The following is a 23,844-nucleotide window of genomic DNA, read 5'->3' on the forward strand; positions in this document are numbered from 1 at the left end:
GACGGCCAACACCGCGGTTCCTGGTGTGTCCGCTGTGCCGTGCGTGTGATCATTGCTTGTACAGCCCTCTCGCAGTGTCCGGAGCAAGTATGGTGGGTCTGACACACCGGTGTCAATGTGTTCTTTTTTCCATTTCCAGGAGTGTATTTTACCCAAGAGGACGCCGTCATCATTTAACCATACAGTAAAGCTGCATGCCCCCGGGAAAAATTACGGCTGTAGTTTCCCCTTGGTTTCAGCCGTTCGCAGTACCAGCACAGCAAGGCCGTTTTGGTTAATGTTGCAAGGCCAGGACAGTCAATCATCCAGACTGTTGCCCCTGCAACTACTGAAAAGACTGCTGCCCCTCTTCAGGAACCACATGTTTGTCTGGCCTCTCAACAGATACCCCTCAGTTGTGGTTGCACCTACGGTACGGCCATCTGTATCGCTGAGGCACGCAAGCCTCCCCACCAACGGCAACGCCCATGGTTCATGGGGGAGATCTTACTACTAAGTTACGTTAAACGAAACTTTTAAGATATTCAAACGCATTAACAGCCACCAACGTTTTTCTTAACCACGCTTCAGCTACGTTGTTTTTAATTCAAATATCGTGTGCAGTCACGGGCCCTGCAGCGTTGTGTTCCCACTGTCGCGCTGTACGAAAATGACCGAGGCTGCTTCCTGTTGCGTGGTGAGGCGCGCGCGTGGAACACGGGTAAAAAGTGCCGATAAATTGGCTGTTCTTGCTGTCTGTCATAAATTCAGAGATAATCGGCTTTGAAGTTTTCCGAGGGACTGTCACATATAGCTACAACGTAACTAAAAGTGAAAGTACAGCGGAGTCGGTAGCGTAATGGGTTGGTGAATTATTGCAATACATGGTTCACTGGTTCAAGTACTGCCTCGGGCAGGTTTTTCTCGTTCAATTTGAATTACTTGCATCTCGTATTTGTAAAATTCATTTTTTATGAATAATGCACACCTTGTTTTTAATTGCATATTGCACGCGAAATTTCATTTCAATTATAAATTCTCAACTATCGATATTTTATGAAAAACAGTTAACGAATTAAGAAAACATAACAATTTAATTATTCTGTGCAAAAATGAAAAGCTAAATACTCCGTATTTGCACGGTGTCCGTTGTTCTATGCCACAGTTGTGTGTCGTAGAAACATGAATAACACTCATTTTCACAGCATCGCGCACAGCATACAAATGCTGCATTTGCTACTGTACCATTACAGTATGAACCCAACACAACAGAACTGACCTGGAGCCGAGTGAAGTTATTTGGCCCGAGAAATGAAAAGACTGTTCAGCTCCCAGACGTACTGGAACTAACGCACGCAGCTCTTTCACCGGATCGGCCCGCCGTGCCCAACCCGCCTTGTGCTGAACACTTCTCGGCTGAATACGACCCGCGCAGAGCCAGCGTGAAATTGTGCCGACTTTGAGCTGTAATATCTCGGGCAATCGTTTTTGTAAAGAAATAAAATTTGACCGGCCATCTTGGACAATTTTATGCGTTCTCCTAAGAACAATAATGAAAAGAACTTTACGAGCCATATTCAGCCAGAAAATTGTAGGTAAATCGCCCAAAAAATTAGGCACCCGAAAAATTTGTTGGGCTTCTTGCATCTCCTGGACTAATGCTATGACGAACGTGAAACCTGGCACGTAGTAACCTAACAACAAACGGTTCTTAAATACAAAGTTACATTTCCAAAGCACTTTCCGGTACTGAATGAATTAAGCACAGATTTGAAGATTTCGTAAAAAAAAACTGTGCTCCATAGAGCATACCAAGCTGTACAACTGTAATGAAAGTTAGGCGCGAAAATCAGGCCCGAAAACAATGTAAACTTCGGGTTAGCATGTCTAGTAGTGTGAACGCATGATGAAAATGAAATTTAGAGTGCAATAGATTGACTGCACGAAGATAAGGAATAAAATTTTTATTCCCCTACTATTTTCCAATAATCCACAAATTAGTCGAAAATATGTTGATTTTCATGAAAAGATGAAAGCAGGGTGTATTAGACACTCCTTCTTCAAATACCATTTTCCATTAATGATTCAAAGCCATTCTCATTCGAACAACAAATTTTAAGCCCCCCACCCTCCCCAGAACAAAGAGTTTAATTTTCAGTATTGACCGACAACAGAGGCAAAGTAGCAAGAAAAATCGCACTGAGGAAAGAGTTTTAACTTTGGCGTGTTGTTTCTCGTTGATCGAAGCTGTTTAAATCAATTATGGAAAACATGTTTTGAACAAGTAGATCGAGTGTGATATACATTTGTACTGTTAAGGATGAGGGAATATAAGTGTCCATGTTAAGTGTTAATAATTTAAATCTACCGTATGCAGATTAATGAAGGGTTTTGTTATACTGGCGCAAAGTACTCGGCGTAATTACATTTCCCACAGTACAGATATTGCGCCATCTCAATCACCAAGTCCGTTCATTTGCCAGTAAACTGCTACATATGAAGAAGTCAGGGTTCGTTTAAATAATTTTACACCTGTTTTGCCCTTTTTTTAGTGATTCATTCAGAAGTGTGAATAAATTTTCTCAGAGTTAGTTCCCAATGATGAGTAATGCTTCTTTGTATGATTAGTCTCAAACCAGGGTGCAACACGTAATGGAACGTCGCAAGTTCTGCATCGGTCTCTAGTTTCCGGCGCACTTACTGTTTCGTGCAAACCACGCATCTGCGCATTAGCGTACTTTCCTGCGAATGTTTGCTCACAACAGCCTGGAAATGTCTCCGTGTGAATCGCAGAGGATTCTTGTCATCGCAGTACCTTCCCCTACCAGCTTTCCTCCGTTCTGTAGCACATTTTTCTGCAATCTCCTTTACGAGAGAAAGGTGAAACTCTGCAGGTGCCAGTTTTCGCCCTGTTGCCATCGGTGGAGAGCATGAATATTTAGAATGCACAAATCCAGAATGTGAAAAAAATACTTCTTACGCGCCGATTCCACTGAACTCAGTTACATGTCACAACGGTCAACTGTACCCATACTCGAATTGTTCTCTACAATACACTGCGGTTTCTCTATCTTTTCGTCAGTATTTGTCAGTCTTCTGTTTCAACCATTCGTGTTGTGTGACTTGTGGTCAACATGTACACGTCTCTCGTATCACACCACTTGATAGCAAGGACCTTGTCAGTGGACCTAAACTCAGTTTCTCCTCGTTTTAATTTCGTCTGCAGTTTTGGCACATTACGCCTGTTCTCACGAACAGTGCCACACGCGGCTGTTCCATGACGTGGAGCCAGAGGAACAGGTCCGGCTGCAGTACCAGCCAGTCATTGACATACAGAATATTACCCTGTTCCAAATATGGTCCCATAAGAGTTGCCACTTCGTCGCCACTTTGTCGCAAATTGTAGAACTCAATTTCTGTTGGTGCGTCTGTATACACAATAAAATTTAAAATATACCCACTGTGACAGTTACGCAGTCCGAATGTCTTTATTCCGAATCTACTTCGCTTGCTTGGAATAACTTGCTTAGAAGATAATCGTCCTTCCAACAGCAAGAGTGTTTCATCTATACAAATCTTGTGATGTGGGCGACATGAATTACGAAATGTTACGAAATTTGCCAACACTAGCCCCAATTTTAAATAGACTGTCGCTTCCAGTACTCGCAGAGTTTTATCACTGAAGTGTAAGATTCTCAGAAGTAGACAAAAACGGTCTCGGGACAGAATTTCGCTGAAAATTGGTGTGTTCAAAAGTGTCTCTGGACCAATAAGCAGTTAATTTTAGCTTCTGAACTTGCGCCACCAGAAGGCAAACAGCAACAAAACAATACATTTCCATTTTGACAGTCGAGAATTCACAAAAAAATGGTTCAAATGGCTCTGGGCACTATGGGACTTAACATCTGAGGTCATCAGTCCCCTAGAACTTAGAACTACTTGAACCTAACTAACCTAAGGACATCACACACATCCGTGCCCGAGGCAGGATTCGAACCTGCGACTGTAGCGGTCACGCGGTTGCGGATTGAAGCGCCTAGAACCGCACGGCCACACCGGCCGACCCAGGAGAATTCAGATTCTGTAGTATTTTCTCTGGTGTAAACGTAAAACCGAATTTGTTTCGTCTGCAATAAATTGAAAGTTCTTGAGACATAAATATCACAAAAAAATGAAAGAATGTTTGGGTCAGTATCTGGTATTTGTGTCCTGAACTCGTCATCGAAGTAATGGTTTAATGGCTGGAAATCGGTTTCTTTCCAGTCAAATGTGTCACGTAAGTGCGCATTTTTCTGAACCGTTTCACTGTCGCTTTCTGATTCCTCGGATTCAGAGGAACTGCTGACTGTAATTCTCGCTCTCCCCTCTGACGTAAATGGCTGAGGACTACAGCTTCGAGATTCTGTTGAAGACCCATCACTGTTAGCAACGTCAGATAATTCACACCCACTGTCGCTCTTAGTGCGCATATCCAGGATTTCTTTATCTGTGCAACCACGGCGACGTGACATTTCTCACGTAGAAAACAAGAAAACTGACGAAATTGCAGGAATGTAAGTCGGATTCTGCAGAGAGCGAACGCAGCAACATGCACTCTCGAACTACACAGACAGACCACTGAACAGCTGCGAGAAGAACAGGGCGGAAAGACAGCTGTGCGTGTACGCACGTCCGTAGCGCCCAGGAAGCTGTGCCTCGGCGCGCCTCAACTCTGCCGGTGGCGCGGGCCGCGTCAACACTGCCCGTAGCGCCGCAGGGAAGAGGCGAGGCCGCGCGTGTCCAGGGGAGGCGTGACGAGCTGACGAGGCTGCCGCCGATGCACACCGTCTCCACACTGACCGAAGTTCGTGACGTGGAATGTAAACACTGAACGCAATTAACGACGTTTACCCTCTCATGTGGAAATTAAAATGCGATTTTTAATGGTTTGTTCACTGTTACTCTTCCCCATGTCCTCACAAATGTTTCATTGTCCTACCATGGCTCACTTCTCATGGGAGCTCTCTCGTGCGTTGAGTGTAACTACAACACCCCCCCCCCCCCCCACCACACACACACGCACGCACGCACGCACGCACGCACGCACGCACGCACGCACGCACGCACGCACGCACGCACACGCACGCACACACCAAAAGTTTAGCCGTTCCCAGAACTCCTGAAGATAGACGTTCACTGTGGATATCGTATCACAGACGTCACCGAACCCATCCAGAAATGTAAACAACGATGCATGGGCAGCGCCTGGTAGACGGAGCGGGTCCGACAGCCAATCAGTTCCAGCCATTCCACCTGGAAGGAGGTACACGGCTCGTGTTGTATGTAGTTTCCCTTTGTGCTGGGAAGGGCTCTCAACAAGGGAAGTGTCCAGGCGTCTCGGAGTGAACCAAAGCGACGTTGTTCGGACATGGAGGAGATATAGAGAGACAGGAACTGTCTGACATGCCTCGCTCAGGCCGCAGTGGATGACCGCTGCCTACGGATTACGCGTCGGAATAACTCTCACAGCAACGCCACCCTGTTGAATAATGCTTTTCGTGCAGCCACAGGACGTCGTGTTACGACTCAAACTGTGCAAAATAGGCTGCATGATGCGCAACTTCACTCCCGACGTCCATCCCGAGGTCCATCTTGGCAGCCACGAGACCGTGCAGCGTGGAACATATGGGCCCGACAACATGCCGAATGGACCACTCAGGATTGGCATCACGTTCTCTTCACCGATGAGTGTCGCATATGCCTTCAATCAGACTGTCACCTGAGACGTGTTTGGAGGTCAGTCTGAACGACGTACGCCGCTGGTGGTCACGGAAGGCGCCGTAACGGCTGTACGATACGTGAATGCTATCCTCCGACCGATAGTGCAACCATATCGGTAGCATATTGGCGAGGCATTCGTCTTCATGGACGACAATTCGCGCCCCCATCGTCCAGATATTGTGAATGACTTCCATCAGGATTACGACATCGCTCGACTAGTGGCGAGCACGTTCTCCAGTCATGAACCCTACCAAACATGCCTGGGACAGATTGAAAAGGGCTGTTCATGGATGACGTGACCCCCCAACCACTCTGACGGAGCTACGCCGAATCGCCATAGAGGAGTGGGACCATCTGGACCAACAGTGCCTTGATCAAGTTGTGGATAGTATGCCACGACGAATACAGGCATGCATCAATGCAAGAGGACGTGCTACTGGGTATTGGAGGTATTAAAATCTGGACCACCACCTCTGAATGTCTCGCTGTGTGGTGGTACATCATGCAATGTGTGGCTTTCGTGAGCAATAAAAAGGACGGAAATGATGTTCATGTTGCTGTCTATTCCATTTTTTCTGTACAGGTTCCAGAACTCGCGAAACTCACGTGAGGCTAGACTACTTTTGGTGTGCGTGCGTGCGTGCGTGCGTGCGCGCGTGCGCGCTCGCGCACTTCAAATAACTGACATCGTCAGTTGAATCAAGATTATTTCGTGAGATTAACGATTCTTCCCTTTGACTTTTATTGAAGTTAGAATTTTGCCTCGTGTAGGTTTTTCAGAGGCATTTATTTTATACAGAGAACTTATGACCAAAACGTCTGTGGCAAAAAAGAGTGAGTAGAATGGGAAAGCAGTCCAAGTAGCAAATTTTTGCATTTTATTTATTTGATGACTAATTTCGGGCCGAGACCCATTTTCAAATCATAGCATTTACGAACATGTCAATGTTCGTAGTGTATTTTTGAAACGTTCGGAAATGTCATTTCCGATTATGTTACGACGATTTCAAAATGCGTGTCGGCCCGAAACTGGTCATCGAATGAATAAAAAGTAAAAATTTGCAACTTGGGCTGGTTTTTTATGTACTGATGAATAGTAGTTGTTGCCCTAAGGTACTGCAGCATGCTGGAAGTTCGCAAAAGAAAATGTGTTTGTAAGGTGCGGTAGCTGCTGTTAATTTTTTCCAGAGGAAATCTGATTCTCACATGTATAACACTCCAGAATGATTGCAGCTTGCCGTACTTCAGACATTTGGTGGGTGATTTGATAAATGTAATCGATACCTCTTGACCAGCTTTTTCCACTCAACACTGATATGGGTTCTGACTTTGAGACACGAACAGGTTTTAAGTAGTCCTTTAAGGACTGCATGGTTTTCGGAGGTTGCTGGTTAGAGTGGGGAAGCAGAGCCACTTTGCCGGAGGACAGGAGAAAGTGTGTCTTTTTCAGCAGGAAGGCCGTCCTGGTTTTTAGTCGGGCGAAGTGTCTCATATGTTACTTACAATGCAATAGTGTTGCACAATCGCAGATCCCCGACTAAGTGCATAATGAAATGCATCGTATGTGTCAGGATGGGCACTGACTGTTGTTGTGAGTGGTTCTGCCCATTGATCACTTTACGATGTCTGCATACAGGGAGAAAAAAAAAAAAAAAGACGAAAACTGACGTTTGATAGACACACAGCCGTCCATTTATGTAGCCTCACAGTTGCATTTGTGTGCGCTGGTGACGTGATGACGTTCAGAGGGAGCACATGGTCGTTTCCTTTCAGCTCTGCAGGAAGTTTCAGTACAGTAATGCAAAGTCTATAGTTACCGCCGATGGATGATATATTGCTCATAATTACGGACTCGCTATGTATTACCCGAGTTGTTTACGTGTGAGAGCAGCAAGGCCCTTATATTTACTGGAGAAACCAATCAGTTAGTCCCTTAAAAGATAGTGTGATTCTTCCTCCTCCCAAACTGAGTCTCACTTATCTACACCCTTGAAACGACTGAAGTGCATGGCAGTGGGTACATCCATCGTATCACTTACTAAAGTGCGCGTCATTTATGTTGGCGGCCGAGTTTAGGTTCATTCTGCGCATCTGACGTCACAAAATAGTCAGCCAACGAACAGAGAACGTTGCCAGATCTCGACTGCAGTGCAGAGCATGGACGAGTGTCTTCAGTTTTAGAAACGTTCAGTCATAAATAAAGTAACTGAACGAAAGCAAGGTCTTGATAGCAGACTTTCTTTTATAGAAAGTTTGGAAAAAGCATTGTTTGTACCAATTGCTTCATATTCTATTAATTAAACCAAACAAGCAATAAGACTCCTAGTTCAGGCGATAGCAAGGAAACGTGTTTGTTTCAATCTCACGAAGCGCTTTTTCGCAATAAAGAACAGCGGTAATTGTTTATTTCCAATTGTACTTCGACGAAGCGTCAATAATTCATAGTCATACCAACATTGTTTGTCAGTATTTTGCGTGACGCTTTAGACTCCTCATGGCGTGCTCTACATAGATGAGTTGCGTTAGCGCAACGGGTAAAGTGTTGGGTTTCTACGTGAAAGGTTACGAGTTCAAACCTTGTGCGGTGCTTAATATTTTCATTATTCAAATTGAAATTTATAGTGCTTTGTCTCTTCATTAACCCTTTCGCTGCTGCAGACACGTGCTCCCCGCATTCCGCGATGTGCGCGATTTTGTCATCACTGCACTGCTCGCCTGTGCAGACACATTGTGTTCCCACTGCTTTGACACACTTATCATTCTATTTCACAAAAACTATTTGCTCCAAAAATTAGATTTTTACACGTCTTCTTGACTGATACCTTCCCCCCATAAATTACTTAATTTTGTTTCGATGTCCAACGCAGTTTTTATGCAGCATTAAATGTAGTAAACCATTGCACGAAATTTTGAAGAGTTTGCACAATAACTGGGTTGAACATCGAAACAAAATTGTCATTTATGGGGGGAAGGTATCAGTCAAGAAGATGTCAAAATCTAATTTTTGGGCCAAATAGTTTTTGTGAAATCTAATAAGTGTGTCAAAGCAGTCGAAACACCATGTGTCTGCACAGGCGAGCAGTGCAGTGATGACAAAATCGCCCATAGCGCGGAATGCAGGGAGCACGTGTCTGTAGTGGCGAAAGGGTTAATGCGGCCCTGGTGGCTTTACTTCATAAACTGCGCGCTCCCCCCTAAACGTAAGCTTGCGTACTGTACTATGGCGCTGCTTCTCTTAGCGCGTGCGTCGTGTGCAACTGGCAACGCAGCAATCTCCCGTGTCTGGGCGGGCATGCGCGAGCCGCCAAGATAAAAGAATTGAACTACAGGACTTTTTCATGGTCCATTCACGTTCAGGGGTGTGTGAAGAATCATTAAAGTGCCTCTGTGTGTGTGCAGTAATCAGTCTTCGTGATCTGTGCGAGAGCAATAAGAATGGAGTTCTGATGTATTCGCACAGTCAGGATTTGACGTTGGTTCTACAGACTTTCTAAATGTGCTTTTATGGAATATTGTCTCCTCCAGAAATAACCTGCACTCAGTGCAGTCCTTAGCTCCTCGAAAAGCATGCAGAATGGCAAAATTCTGGACTGATGTAACAATTGCGGCATTCCAATAAACCTTGAAAACAAAAGTCAGTGAAATCACTCACCCAGACGCAGTATAGAAACATTCCTATAATGCATATAATGTCTCGTAATCAGCACGAAACACGCCGCGCAGTGTTTGCGTACGAAACAAAATGTTCACATGCGAATATCTCCTAAAATAAATCACTCACAAATCTCTAGCTTTCACAAAATATTCAGTACTGTAGTCGCTCTTTGTCAACGACAAGAGAAGCAATAAAACGCGCAAATTTCTTTATTTTGGAATAAACTTAGGCGTTTACCAGAAGATGGCTCCCGAACGACTTAATAGACTCCTAGATCGGAGGCACAAAGCCATACTCGTACGCACGGGATATGCTTAACTCCTATTGGCTAATAAATTAAACAACCAATCAGATCATTTCGAGCACTTGTACACTTCAGGTATTTTTAATGTCAGCCAATCAGATTACTGCAGGTCATTTAGACGAGAAATCACGTAATTCCGAAACTAAATAAAATTAAACGAAGACAAAATTAGATTCCATTCCGCAACATAAATTACTTACAAATTTAATACGCAACGCCCCTTCTGGCTGCCTTTTACAAAACCAAACAAAGTCGGACATACGTCACAAATTCCACTATTGTACAAGAAATGTTCTCACACATACATTTACTTAATTTCCATAAAATTTCAACGTATCTCGTCAGACCCTGCAAAACACTTCGATAACCATAACACAATGAAATAATAATTTTCCAAAGTACTTTCTATTTAGTCAGAAATCTGTGGTAATGAAACGAAAGGAAATTCCAGACAATTAGATCTTATGGACCTGTACTTCTGGTTGTAGTTTCAATTGATGCTATAGATGAATCCATCACAGTCGTCCCTTGCGTAAGAATTTATATCTCCGAAAGTACTGAAGTTATTCACTTGAAATCAGCTGGGCCAGCGTGAGAACCAAAATTCTGCTCTCCTCCCAGCTCCGTGGTAAGCTACGCTTTCGATGTAAGATGACAATTCGTAATAATTAGCTACATTGCAAACCCAGAGAGTGGTTGAAAAAGTGTTCATATAGCTGACATGGCCAGTTTGATCTGGTTGTTTCGTTAAACTGATAAAACTGACCGAGTGAGTTAACAGTTGATCAGCCACTCACGTCTTGCTGCATCAGTGACCTGCTGTCATCCGTGTACTGCTTGCCGTGGAGTGCATCCTTCGTTGGACCAAACAGACGGAAGTCGGAAGGTGCGAGATGCGGGTTGTTCAGCTGTGAGTGATCCATCGGTCACCTTGAATGAGAGCACGTTCCCACATCGCAGCAGTCACAGCCGTCTGCAGCTGACCGACACGTGGAGGTCGGCCAGATATGCACAACCTTGCTGCGACGATGACGCTGCTAGGCCGGGCGTTGATCACCAGTAAGCTCTTCTGACGATGACAGACACATCGCACTACGACTCGCGGTGCTTCTGTTCACTGCCAAATCTCCTCAGACGTTCTGCAAGCGGGTATGAAGATCTCCGATGCTACGGTTTTCATCCGAAAGAAACTCGGTGACAGCTCTCTGCTTCGGTCGCACCTCCTTTACGGACGCCATTTTGGAGGCTACATACGGTGCTGTCAGCTGTTGGAATTCCATGAAGCTGTAGGGGCTGAAGTGGGAATATTCCACGATGTCTCACAAATTTCGCATTTTTCCCACAGAAATTGGCCGAGAAAAAAGTGTAGCGTTGCAGATCGAATGCCCCCGTAGTTTTATAATTAGCTCAGTTGGATGATGATTATGCTTACGTATTTTAATCTGGGTCCTTGATCTTGGTGTCGCTAGATTCTTCACAATGCCTGTCTTCTTCTCAGCATCTGGTAGCAAGAAATGCGTGTCTTTCAGAATAGCTCCTGCTTAGATTTCTCCCTGAGGTCACTGGAAATTTGTTTAATATCGTTCTCGGCCGAAAACAGTAACATCTTATTGATATCTGAGCTGCTATCAATCGCACAGTGAAGCTGTTACCACAGCCAGGACAGACACACAGCCAAACCAGTTACAGAAGTACTGGCTTGCACGTCAACTAGTTCCGAAAATGACGAAGAGATTAAGGAAATGCTTTTTGAGAGAAAAGAAATTGGTCAGATCATTAAACGAGATGAAAACTAGTAATGAGTCACTCGAAATCGATAGGCACAATACGAGGCGGAAGTAAGTTGGAGGAGAAAAGAACTGAAGTAAGGGAATGAAAGGGGAAGCTGCCTGGCAGAATTTTGCACAGAGCGCAATTTAACCACTGTTAACAGTTCGTTAGAATCATGAAAGACAATTGTGCACATGTTAGGAGTCAGAATGCATCTCACTATTTGACACACACTATATAGTCCTAATATTTACTATTACTTAACAAATAAAAATGTGCTCGGATGGAACCCTGCTTCTCTCATAATGACTCTGGTAATTGCGAATGTCCATTCCAATCAGCTGGAAATTTTTTTCCTGAAGCAGAGATTACGAGTTGCAATTTGCATTTTAATCAACGACGTGGAAAGAAGTCCCCTCTTAAGAAAAACGTAGAAAGACATTGTTATCTAACAATCTATCCGGAGTACGATATATTGTCTTAGAAATATTGGATCATTGTTGGCTGTCTATTCAGAAAATACTGTCTGAAAAACTAGTTTCGTCGATTATTTATTTCTGGACCAGTTGGTTGATACAGACCAGATGCCATCAGAGATGTGGAATTACAGTGGAAGGCCCCATCACATCGAAAACGCCTCTGAGGGGTGGAAGAAAGTGATCTATTAATATCAAAAGCTCAGGCAAATGTTTACTCATTAAAAAAAAAACTTCGAGAGGGCGTAGAATGCTTTTGCTGATTAATTTCTAATTTGGATGGAAAAAGAATAGAGAAGTCTGCAATTCATACTGATGAGGCGACTGTAAATATTCCAAATTGATGGCACCGTGAAATCGTTTGACTTTTGTGACCCACACACGGAAATTACACTGTAGAAGAAAACATCACCACCATTGGAAATCATATAAATATTGAAAAGTAGTTTAATGCACGTCGTACTCATTGGAAAGCTTGTAAACAACTTTAATGATGGACGAAATGAAACCACTTCCTCATGGTTTTTCTGGCAAATGACACACAGACAGCTAAATATCTGTTGCAAATTGGAACATTCGGTAACGAAGACTGGTAGGGCTACCTTAAAGGTCATGCCTCTTCTAGGGCACCAGCACGGCACTCCTATTGAGAGAGACTCTATGAAGAAAAACTTGTGTGGGTGGGCAGCAAACAAAACCGGTGCAGAAGACACAAATGACAAGCAGCCACATCCACTCATTCGCCCTTAGTCTGCAGACCTGCTGCAGACCACTGCACGGTGTGTGGTCGAACCACTGTCCTCCCGAATGAGAGCCCAGAGTGTCTCACCGCCGCGCCCTGCATATCCAGTCCACTACTTGCATTTCACACACGTTTCTCTGCCGGTTACATGGCGCAGACACGCACGAAGATTGTCTCCAAAATATGCTGAAGGTGATCGGGACCATGGCTCTCTGTCTACTAATAATTCACACGCGATCCCGCTCAGTATCTTGGCAAATTTGTGATTACCTAGAAAACCGTTTGAGTGAAAGAATCTGCGAAAGCTCAGTGTAAACTAGTCGCATTGTGAGTGTCTCAAAAAAGTAGAATACTACACCACTGATCTCAGGATACATTAAAGATTTATAAGACAATGACGTCTGTTTCTTAGACGAGGAACATGTCGATGCTCAAAGACTGTACAGAAATGTAAACGGCTTTACAGCTTTTACCGCTATGTTTAATTACATGCAGCACCATTTGGATGTAGGAAAATACGGTAACAATACCTGTAAACAACAGTAAAAAGTCGTTCATTATGCGATTACAACGCCAGTGTCCAAAGTTTTGAGCCTATAACATTGAGTGCATACATGGAATGGGGAGGCGAAAACACAAAGCGATGTAAAACGGAAGCAAATGTACAACTAACTAATGAGGGATGGGGAAGGAAGACTTGGGTTGGTCGGGTGGCTTCCAGAAGCCTGTAGTGTACGTGTTGGCCTGCGACCCTGCGCTGACCTCCGGCGCTACGCTCTGTACAGCACTGCCTCGGCGTCTCGATCCACGTCGTCCTGGCGTGACAGAAGCCTTCGGACGAATTCTTAGGCACTCTGCTAGCACCATAACGATCCGGCAGAGCTCTTACGCTGGTGGAATGGAGATGCTGATTCGGCACGTTTCGAAAAAAGTGGACGCCGTGCTCGCGAAACCCACTTGTGTGAATTTCGGAAACCGGTTTACACTGTAGTATGTGGAACTATTTCACTGACTCCGTCGTTTGCCCCCACATACGACCAGGAGAGTAAAGAGTGATGTCGGAGCTGTTATAGAGCTTAGTTTGGTTTAGCCATGACGTATCTGTCATGTAATAAGTATTCGTACGTTCCGTGGGGCAAAGATGCTATACAAACACGTCCACGCCAAAAGGAGATACAAATATATATTTGTGCGAAAGTTCCACAACACATGTTCTGGAAATGGAGACAACGAGTTTCATTCCTAAACTGCTCAACCTGGAAATACCTTGGTACACCATAGCTTGCAACATTCGGATAAAATGGCGACATGATTTAAGATTGTATTATGCAGCATTCTTTACCACGGAGGTGGGCGCTGCATCTTTTTCTGAAGAAAGAAGACGCAGATATCGATCTGTTCAAAGGAGAGTTAAAGATACCAATGAATTTAGACTTACAGTGGTTCAAAACGGTTCAAATGGCTCTGAGCACTATGGGACTTAACATCGGAGGTCATCAGTCCAATAGAACCTAGAACTACTTAAACCTAACTAACGTAAGGACATCACACACATCGATTCCCGAGGCAGGAATCTAACCTGCGACCGTAGCAGGCACGCAGTTCCGGATTGAATCGCCTAGAACCACTCGGCCACGGTGGCCGGTCACGTTTAATCGTGCCTACCGTGAGACATTGACCGAGGAAACCGATTTCTGCATTACATGTGCATTGCTTCTGATGAGGTGTCACGGATCTGAGGAACCTGAGATAAGGAGGAAGAAAATATTTCTCAGAGGTGCCACGAGCTTGGATTTAAATATAAGTCCTGTAACTTTAGTGCTGAAAGAAGTTTGTTGCTTTGCCATTATTTTGCTATGACATATATAAACCATCTTTTGACTGAGAACGATAACATTTTTAGAAGGTGAAAGCAGTCTATCATAGCACCACGCTGGTAGTTATAAACCTTAGGTGGTCACAAAGCAGTACGGACCCTTGTCATTTTAATGAAACTGGTGACGTTGCAATTGATTCAGGGTGGACAACACTCACCAGCTGTTGTTTCATTTCGTACAGGTCTGCATGCGCCTCGTACAAGTGTTGAGGGTGCAGTGTGAGGGCTGCTCAGTGGCACTGTGTTTCAGGACCACCCACCATGTCGGCAGTTACGGAGGTTCAGAACACCACAACCGAGGCCCTGGCCGCCCTGGTAGACGGGGGTGAAGACGGCCTGGTGACGCTGGTGGCGGGCGAGACGAGGGTGGCGGCTCACAGGGCCGTGTTGGCAGCCGCGAGTCCCGTGTTCGCAGCGATGTTCGCGCACGACATGCTGGAGGCCAGCTGCGGCCAGGTGAGCGTCGACGACGTGGAGGGCCCGGTGCTGAGGCTCCTGGTGGCCTACACGTATACCCTGCAGGCCCCCCAGCTGCCCGACACGGCCCACCAGTTGCTGGCAGCGGCAGAGAAATACGGCTTGTCGGCCCTGAAGGCTGCCTGCGAGCGGCAGCTGATCTCGCAGTTGGCCGTCGAGACCGCAGCGGCGACGGCCGTCACGGCAGTGAGGCACTCGTGCCCGGACGCCACCAGGGCTGCCGTCGCCTTCATAAAGGACCACCTGCAGGTGATTGCCACGCGGGGCTGGGCGGACGCTCTGCTCGAGTACCCGCAAGAAGTCATTGAAGTCTGCAGTATGCTCGGTGAGCCACCAGCAGAAGCCAGGTAAGCATGATTCCCTTTTTGGCAGTGCTAGTGTGAATTTGACGTCGTCCTTGGTTTGTTCGCTGCCTTGGTTTGTTCGCTGCCTTGGTTTGTTCGCTGCCTACATAACATAACACCTTAATGTCATCTACTTTCTGATCGTCGGTCACGATGCTAAGTCTCTCGCTGTTTTCACTTCTTCTGCTTCTTATCAATTTCGCCTTTCTCTGATTTACTCTGATTCCATATTCTGTACTAATTAGACTGTTCATTCCATTCAGCAAACCCTGTAATTCTTCTTCACTGTCACTGAGGGAATCAGTCATCAGCAAATCTTACATCATTTCACCATAAATTTTAATTCCACTCTACAATCTTTCCATTATTTCCGTCATCGCTTCTTCGATGTATAGATTGAACAGTAGGGGCGAAGGATTACATCCCTGTCTGACATCCTTTTTAATCTGAATACTTCATTCTTGGTCTTCCACTCTTACTTTACCTTTTGCCTCTTGTACATATTGCAAATTACTCGACTTTTCCTATAGCTTACATGTATTTTTGTCAGAATTTCTAACATCTTGCACCACTTGATATTGTTGAACGCTTTCTCCAGGACCACAAATCCTATGAACATCACGGAACTTCAATTTTCTTTTCCATTCTCCTGTGTATTATTTTTGTCAGAAACGTGGATGCTTCAGCTGTTAAGCTGATTGTGCGATAATTCTCACACTTCTCTGCTCTTGCAGTCTCCCAAATCGTGATGATTATATTTCTCTCAAAGTCAGATTGTATATTGCCAGACTCATACATTCTACACACCAGTGAGAATAGACATTTTGCAACCTCCCCCAGTGATTTTAGAACTTCTGATTGAATGTTGTCTATACCTTATGCCTTCTTTGATCTTAAATTTTCGAAAGCACTTTTAAATTCTGATTCTACTCACCAATATTTTCCATACCGACTCCTGTTTGTTCTTCTGTCACGCCATCGGACAAGTTGTTGCAATCAGAGAGGCCTTCAGTGTACTCTTTACAACTATCCGATCTCGCCTCTGTATTTAACACTGGAATTCCCATTGTGCTCTTAATGTTACCACGCTTGCTTTTAATTCCGTGGCAGATTGCTTTGACTTTTCTATATGCTGCGTCAGTCGTCCCAAGAACTATTTCTTCTTTGATTTCTTCACATTTTTCGTGCAGCCAGTTCGCCTCAGCTTCTCTGCACTTCCTATTCATTTCATTCCTAAGTGACATATTTCTCTCTTACTGAATTTTCCTGAATATTTTTGAACTTCTTTCTTTGATTGATCAACTGAAGGATTTCTTATATTTTCCATGGTTTCTTCGCAGTTAGCTTCTTTGTACCTACGTTTTTCTTTCCAACTTCTGTTACTGTCGTTGTTAAAGATATCCATTCCTCTTCAACTGAACTACCTATTGAGCTGCTTATTATTGCAGTATCTGTAGCCTCAGAGAACATAAATCTCATCTCTTCTTTCCTTAGTACTACTGTATTCCACTTCCTTGTACATCGATTGCTCCTGACAAGTCTCGTAAAATTCAGCCTACTCTTAATCACTGCTAAATTGTTAAGAGTCTATATCTACTCCTGGGTATGCTTTACAGCCCAGTATCTGATTTCAAAATGTTCGCCTGACAATAATATGGTGTGACTTTAAACCTCCCATATTTTGATTCTTCTCCAAGTATACCCCCTCGTCTAGTGATTTTTGAACAGACTATACCAGCTATTAAGAGGATAAATTTACTGTAGAACTTAACTAGCCTTTCTTCTCTCCTATTCCTTATATCAAGTACATATTCTCATGTAACCCTTTCTTTTACTCCTTCCTCTACGATTACATTTCAGTCCCTCCATGACTGTTACATAGTACTGAATTACCTGTTCAATATCCTCACTTTTTCTCTCTCTTCACCTTCAACTTGCGACGTCATCATGTATACCTGAACTATGCATGTTGTTGGTTTGCTTTTGATTCTCACGAGAACATATCTATACTCACTTTCTGCCCTGCCTTTCTATTGATACTGAATCCTACTGCTGTTGCTACTACCCTATTCTCATGTGACCAGAAATCCGTTTCTTATTTTAGGGCTTCCCAACCACATTCGAACTCCTCACTTTCCAGCTCCCGAATCATAGAATGTTATCCTTTCGTTGGTTACTCAACCTTTTTTTCGTGGTCACCTCCCTCTTGGGCCACCTCGCCTGCTAGTTTGAATGGGGGACTAGCCTTTTGCCAATAGAGAGGCCGTTATGGCTCTTTTTGAATCACATGCCACATGTCATGTTGATGCACGTTATGTATCTTTATGCAGTGGTTTACATTGCCTTCTGTATCCTCACGTTGTTGATCATTGCCAATTCTTCCTCATTTAGGACCAGTTTCCGACCTCAAGGGAAAGAGAGTGCCCTGAACATCAGTCGGCCCCTCCGCCCTCTCTGGAAAGACTGTTGGCTGAAAGAGGGTGACACCTTATGCTGGATGTCTTCAGACACCAATGCTGATTATTCTTATTCAAAATTTAAGTGATGGAGAGGTTCGAACCTGGGACTGAGGACTTCCCTGATTACTAAAAAAGATGATACCCCTAGGTGACAGGCCCCAAAGAGCAGGGTATGACTCCCTGAGATCCAGTAAAGCAGGAGCTATGAGCACTGGGGCTAGTGCACACTGGGGGGAAACAAGAAGAGAATAATCCAGCCAGCACAATAACATTGTCACACACAATGCTGTGTCTTACAATCACATTTCCTTCTCGTCTCTGTTCAGCTATCGCCCTGAATATTTTCCGTGCATTCCCTTTCACTAAACAGACAGGCAATCTCTGCCCTCCTGCCTTGTTTGAAGTTCTCCGTGGCGTTACCAAAGGTCGTCCAGGGAATGCCATCAGGTTTCCTGCAACTGGGATACAGCAGATCATATTGGCTGTCCACCTACAGGTGTAAGACATATCTCCCACAATGTTGTTGCCTCTGTCTCTTAGATACATTTACTCCATATAAGTCTATTTCGTTTCCTTTTCAACTTTTTTTAAATCCATATTCAATAGACTACAGGTTACTTCACAAGTTGGAACCATTGTCCATACACGGTCTAACCCATTTTTTTCTTTTAATGGTGGTCTGTACTGCAAACTGCTCAACAAGAAAATTGTTTAAGAAACACATCACCACTGCTATCTTTTCAAGGAATCGAATTATGAAGACGTTAGATACATATAGTCCTATTTGCTTTACTGAAATGCAAATTTTGAATATACTCTCCATAAATTTTATAGCATAGCTCTTGTAATTCTTGTCCATCTTCTTCATTCCCTCAGGCTCCACATCAAACAACCCCTGCATATCCAACAGTAAGTTGATGCCCCAACTTATCAGTTTGTTTCCCTATCACTGGCTCTCTCTCTCTCTCTCTCTCTCTCTCTCTCTCTCTCTCTCTCTCTCTCCAGTGATATAATTCAGCATCCATATATCAGTTTTCAGATTACCTCACAACCAAAAGTAGCAGCCAGTTGACTTTAACTGCTTCTAAATTCTGTCTGATAGTTGTTCTGTCAGGGCAGCAAAATTGTTTGCCCTTAAGTTTGGGATTTGGTTTGTGCTTCATTTTGAACAATTTGTTTTGCATCTTAAGCTACGCCAGTGGGGAATATAGCAGAAGTAGTGCAGAAAAAGACCAGTTAATTGGTGGCACAGTCACATTGACAGGCTGGTGTTGTTGGCACTGAGTGTTCTGTTGCCCCAGTGGACAGTCCCTCAGCTGTACCGCTTGCAGTGAGCCCCTGTGTGAACACGCCCACCCACACAGTGTTTCTCTGTGCAGCTTGCCGACCGCCGCAGGGGGCGGGTCCATCCCCAACTCTGACCGTCAACCCCGCAGCGGCCACAGCCGAACTCCTGCTGCAGCTGCGCCTCCCATGTCTGCCCGACACACCCCTCCACCTGATGACGCAGCCGTCTCGCGCTTCCGGTGAGTTGTGTTACCACACGTGCCGAGGTCTTACCCTCACAGTACTGCTTATTTTGGCATTAACCAGCCAATATAGTAAATAAAATAAAATACAGATTCCTTCAGTTTTTGGATAGAGGTTACAGCTGCCAATAAACGTTACTCCTTTCTCACTTTTTTGGCTATGATATTTTGTAGATTGAGCACATATGCAGAAGATTTCTCATTCTCTGTATTTGCCGTGAGAATTACGTTCAGTTCAGAGTCACTCAACTGTAGTTATGTAGGAAGTGTCGCATACAAATCATACCCATTCCCAAAGATTCTTTATATATTCATGTGTTGATTCTAGATTTTGTTTCTAGTGATTGTGTGTCTTACAAATTGATTCTGAATTAAATGGGTGTGGAAACGGGATTTTTCACACAATTCCACTCAACATAACTTATGTGAATGGTTGTAGATATAAGTTATTGAAGACACTCAGGAAGAAATGGCGAAAAAAAGGTAAACAGAAATACAAGTAATAATGACAAAGTTAATATTTAGTACCGGAATGAGGATACAGCTTGTTTTGGGTATGTCTTAAAATGTTATTCAAATATTCCTTAAATGGTTCTCTGGTCAGTTACATCTGTAGTGACTGTTGAAAATCTGTGCCGCACTGGAAGAGGAACCCAGATTTGCTGCTTATTGCAGGCAGTCTCCTTGAGCAGTAGGCTGCTTGAGCACACCTCCACTCAGCTTCTCATCTACACTTGCACAAGAGTTTATCCCAGGGGACTTGTGGGAAGAGTAGCAAAAGGGAAATCGAATCGGTGGATGTGTTTATCTTACTGCAGAGGATGTACATGAGAACCTCTGGTGGTGGTGTCTGCAAACCATGGGTAAAAAACATCATCCACAATGGTAATTCCATCTACGCCAGCAAACGCACTCAGCTGCTCTCGATAAGTGAGAAATGCTATGGGTGTGGCTGAGTGGAGATGCGTACAGCACTGTATGGCTCGTCACTCGTAAACAAACTCCTGCAACTGATGGATGATGGAGGTCACCAGGTGTCATGATTAGTACATTCTGTCATGCTCGTCCAGTTACGTTTAAGTGCGCACCAGTAATGTGGTGTGTTATCGTTAAGTCACTCTTCTGGTGCTTTAAAAGTTCCTGTATAGCTGCCTTAGATATTTTGGATCCATCAGGTAGTGTAATGCCTGTATCCAAGAAACGGTTCCGTAATAACTTTAACAGGTGTGGTACATCGAAGAAAACCCATACATTCTTGGTGTCATCTGCTTGATTTACGAAATAAATTCTCTCTGTATCGACAGACAGTTCCTTCCAAACTTTTATATTTTTTCCGCCCATATCACACGTCACAGCAACAACACCGATTCCAGATTCCTCAACTGCATTAATGATGTTCTGAAGCAAATTACTGGTCATCACAGTGTCAAAATCATAGTAAACTGGTTGTTTCCACTGCTTACACAACCCACGTATCGTGCAAACTTGTACATTGGAATGTGGTCCGACTACTATGTCTTCAGACGAACCGTAACATATGCGGCCATCAACATTGATTACGTGAAATTTCAGAACGGCTAGTCTCTCCTGAGTAGTAAAAGTGTGTGACTTGGTTTTCAGTAAACACAGGATATCTTCAAGAATACCAAGTCTGCATTTAAATTCCTTCGTCCATTACTGAAGGGTTGCCCTGCACGGCAAAGGAATTTTTCGCTTTAGCAAATAAGTGTATGCTTTAGGTGACAGAGCTCTGAAAGTAAATGCATGGGCAATGTCCTCTGAATTCCACTTTACCCTTTCATTTTCGTTTAATGGAGATGTTATTTGCGCTGGTGTAAAACACTTTGACAATACACTATTTATACTTTTGTGCAATTTGACTTTTTCTTTCGCGTCAGATGACTTTTCTGCCCGCTTCAACGAAAGAACACGTCAGAGATCGCTCGTTTCACTTCGTAAGGCTGCATCACATTTTCTTAGTGCCGCTTGTTTCATGCATTCAGTTGTTTAAAAATTCAATCTCGGCACTCAGTTCCTTAATTTCCAAATCCTTATTCACTACTTCAGTGGGTTCATGAACGCCTTTCAGTCCAGTGCCATTGTTTTGTTGTTAACGGAGGATGCTCCTCACTGGATGAGCGTTCCCTTTCCCTGGAGGTTAATTACAGCCTTTACAAAACATTCTTTTCCTTGTTAACCCATAATCAACTTTCACTAGTGGCCTTACCTACCTAATGTGTACTTTCGACTTGATTTTGTAATCGATGAAATAAAATCACATAATTGTCACCTGCCTTACTGGAATTATTGTAGCCTATGGAAATTTTTGCAGGAAATGTTTCTCCCACCTGAGCAGCTGTGATCTTCTAAGAGTTTAGGTTTCACCAATACTAGATCATACAAAAAAACTTGGTGACAAGTATCAATCAAACTTTCAGAACGTTCTCCTGGTACCTTTGTTGTATTAATAACTGCAGTAGTGTGGTATTGTGTCAAGGAAAGTTAATTATTTTCTAGTTCTTTATTTTTGTGCTAGGGGCATATAATTTTACTAAGAGAAGCGATGTATTTGATTTATAAGGAAATCAATCATAGGCAGTCACTGTTGTTCTGAGAATGGGTCCATTGTTGTTCTCGAAGTGGATTCCTTTTGTTATAATTTCTGAAGAAATTTATTTTTTGCTTTGAGGTGGTACTAAGCAGCTTTGTTTATGCAATGTAATGTTTTTTTGAAGAGGTAATTCATTATTGTAGTTTCTTCTGTTACTATTAACACCACCGGTCATTGCAAAGACGAGACTTGTCTTCAGTAAACGTAGCTTACGTAGCACAGATAATCCCTCCAGATAAATTCCAGGTGGTAAAAGGCGGCCTAAAAAAAGTATTGTGCAATTGCGTAAGAAAGTCCATAATTTTTTCTATGTAGCGTACTACATTGATGCATATTGCCTAAAAGGTCCACCCATAATTTTACTGAAACAAGTAGATTCATGCATAAGATCATAGAGATTTTGTTTTACATGTTCTCATACAGGTTGCAATAAGTTTAGTTATCAGCCATAATTTTTTATTGGAAGTTATAAATTATTCTTGGAGTGACTTACTGAATGTTGTACTCTTGACGGTCATGAAGATTGTTGTTGAAGCCTTTGAAAATGGTGCACAAAGTATTTTGTGCGTGTATGTGGTAAGTTCGCTGAACAAATCAAATCAGAAAATAATTTTCTCATTTTGAGTTGGTTTGTCTTGATGTGGTGGTTTACTAGTATGGCCCAAATGATTACTGGCAGACGTCATGAAATGTGACCAGTTAACCATCATACAACACTTTAATTCAATAGCAAATATTGCGGAATAAAGAAAGAAGTAATTTAGTGTTAAATGTCCTATCGAGCGCAAGACCATAAGAGACAAAGCAGAATCTACAGCACTCAAATGTGGGAAAGTAAATCGATAGTGGCATTTCAAGGGAAAGGTCACAGCATTTGCATTGATCAGTTTAAGAAAAAAAAAAAGGAAAATGTAAACCAGGATGGTTGGGTGGACATTTGAGCCATTGGGCGTTAACGTCAAAAAAGAAAATGTTTGGTCCTTAGAATAAAATGTACAATCAGAGGCTAATGAGTCCTCAGAATGTAACAGTATGCATCTGGTGTGACAAAGGCCTTTTGTGCTAAGAAATTGTTCCCAGGGATATGTCCATAGTAGTAAGCATCCGTTGTATTCGTGGTTGTCTGCAAATAATTTCATTGTGTCATTTGAAATAGTAATATGTGCTCATCAAACCAAAGGTGAAAAGTAATTTTGATTTTTATCGCCTCTATGTGTCTTGTCAACAATGACGGGTGGTGTTGATTTCAACTGTCACACAAAACTTTTCAAGCCATCATTTCAAGTTAAGACATGTCACTCGTAGCAACTGGCAAAAAGGAATTCGATAATAAACATTTTCTTGTGTGCAGTCAACAATGATGAAGCATGCAGGCTTAGATTCCCACTCCACACAGAACTTTCCGTAAAGTTATTTCCGTTTCAGACATGTGCACATCTCGCTACAGCTAAACTAAGCAGATGTTTAATGTGTATTTGTGGTTAGAAAACAATGATAGGTGCTGGATTCAAATCCCAGTAAAGGTACAAAATACTTTCTCAACATTTCAGATTTTCATCCTGCTATATTTGGATATGTAATGTATTATTGCCCTTGGTTAACAATTCTATTGTTTGCTGGGTTTGAATCATCTAACACAAAACTTTATGCTATGTCATTTCAACATTTGCACACACATGCTTCCGTGTGGCCAAAATGATATTTAAGATCTTTCATACTTACTTAAGAGACAATAGTTGCTTAATTGTAATACAAATGTCTTAGTCATGTAATTTCAAGTTGAAACTTAAGTTTCTGGAATGTCATTTATTGCAATAAACTTGAGTTTACAAGTGTTGAAGACTGTCACCTGATTATACCAG

The 23,844-nt window shown here is 43.2% G+C and overlaps 1 protein-coding gene across 4 annotated transcripts in view; it reads left to right on the forward strand.

Moving 5' to 3' along the window:
- LOC126212605 (poly [ADP-ribose] polymerase tankyrase-1-like) overlaps positions 1 to 23,844 on the forward strand; it is a 598,324-nt gene that overhangs the window by 542,246 nt on the left and 32,234 nt on the right. For all 4 annotated transcript variants that reach the window (XM_049940034.1, XM_049940035.1, XM_049940033.1 and 1 more), the window contains 2 exons: positions 14,813 to 15,386; positions 19,222 to 19,368. In XM_049940034.1, the coding sequence (XP_049795991.1) occupies positions 14,824 to 15,386; positions 19,222 to 19,368 (710 nt within the window). In that variant the 5' untranslated portion in view covers positions 14,813 to 14,823. The remainder of the gene's footprint in view (positions 1 to 14,812; positions 15,387 to 19,221; positions 19,369 to 23,844) is intronic.

The sequence above is a fragment of the Schistocerca nitens genome, chromosome 11 (assembly GCF_023898315.1).
Source record: "Schistocerca nitens isolate TAMUIC-IGC-003100 chromosome 11, iqSchNite1.1, whole genome shotgun sequence".
Lineage (NCBI taxonomy): Eukaryota > Metazoa > Arthropoda > Insecta > Orthoptera > Acrididae > Schistocerca > Schistocerca nitens.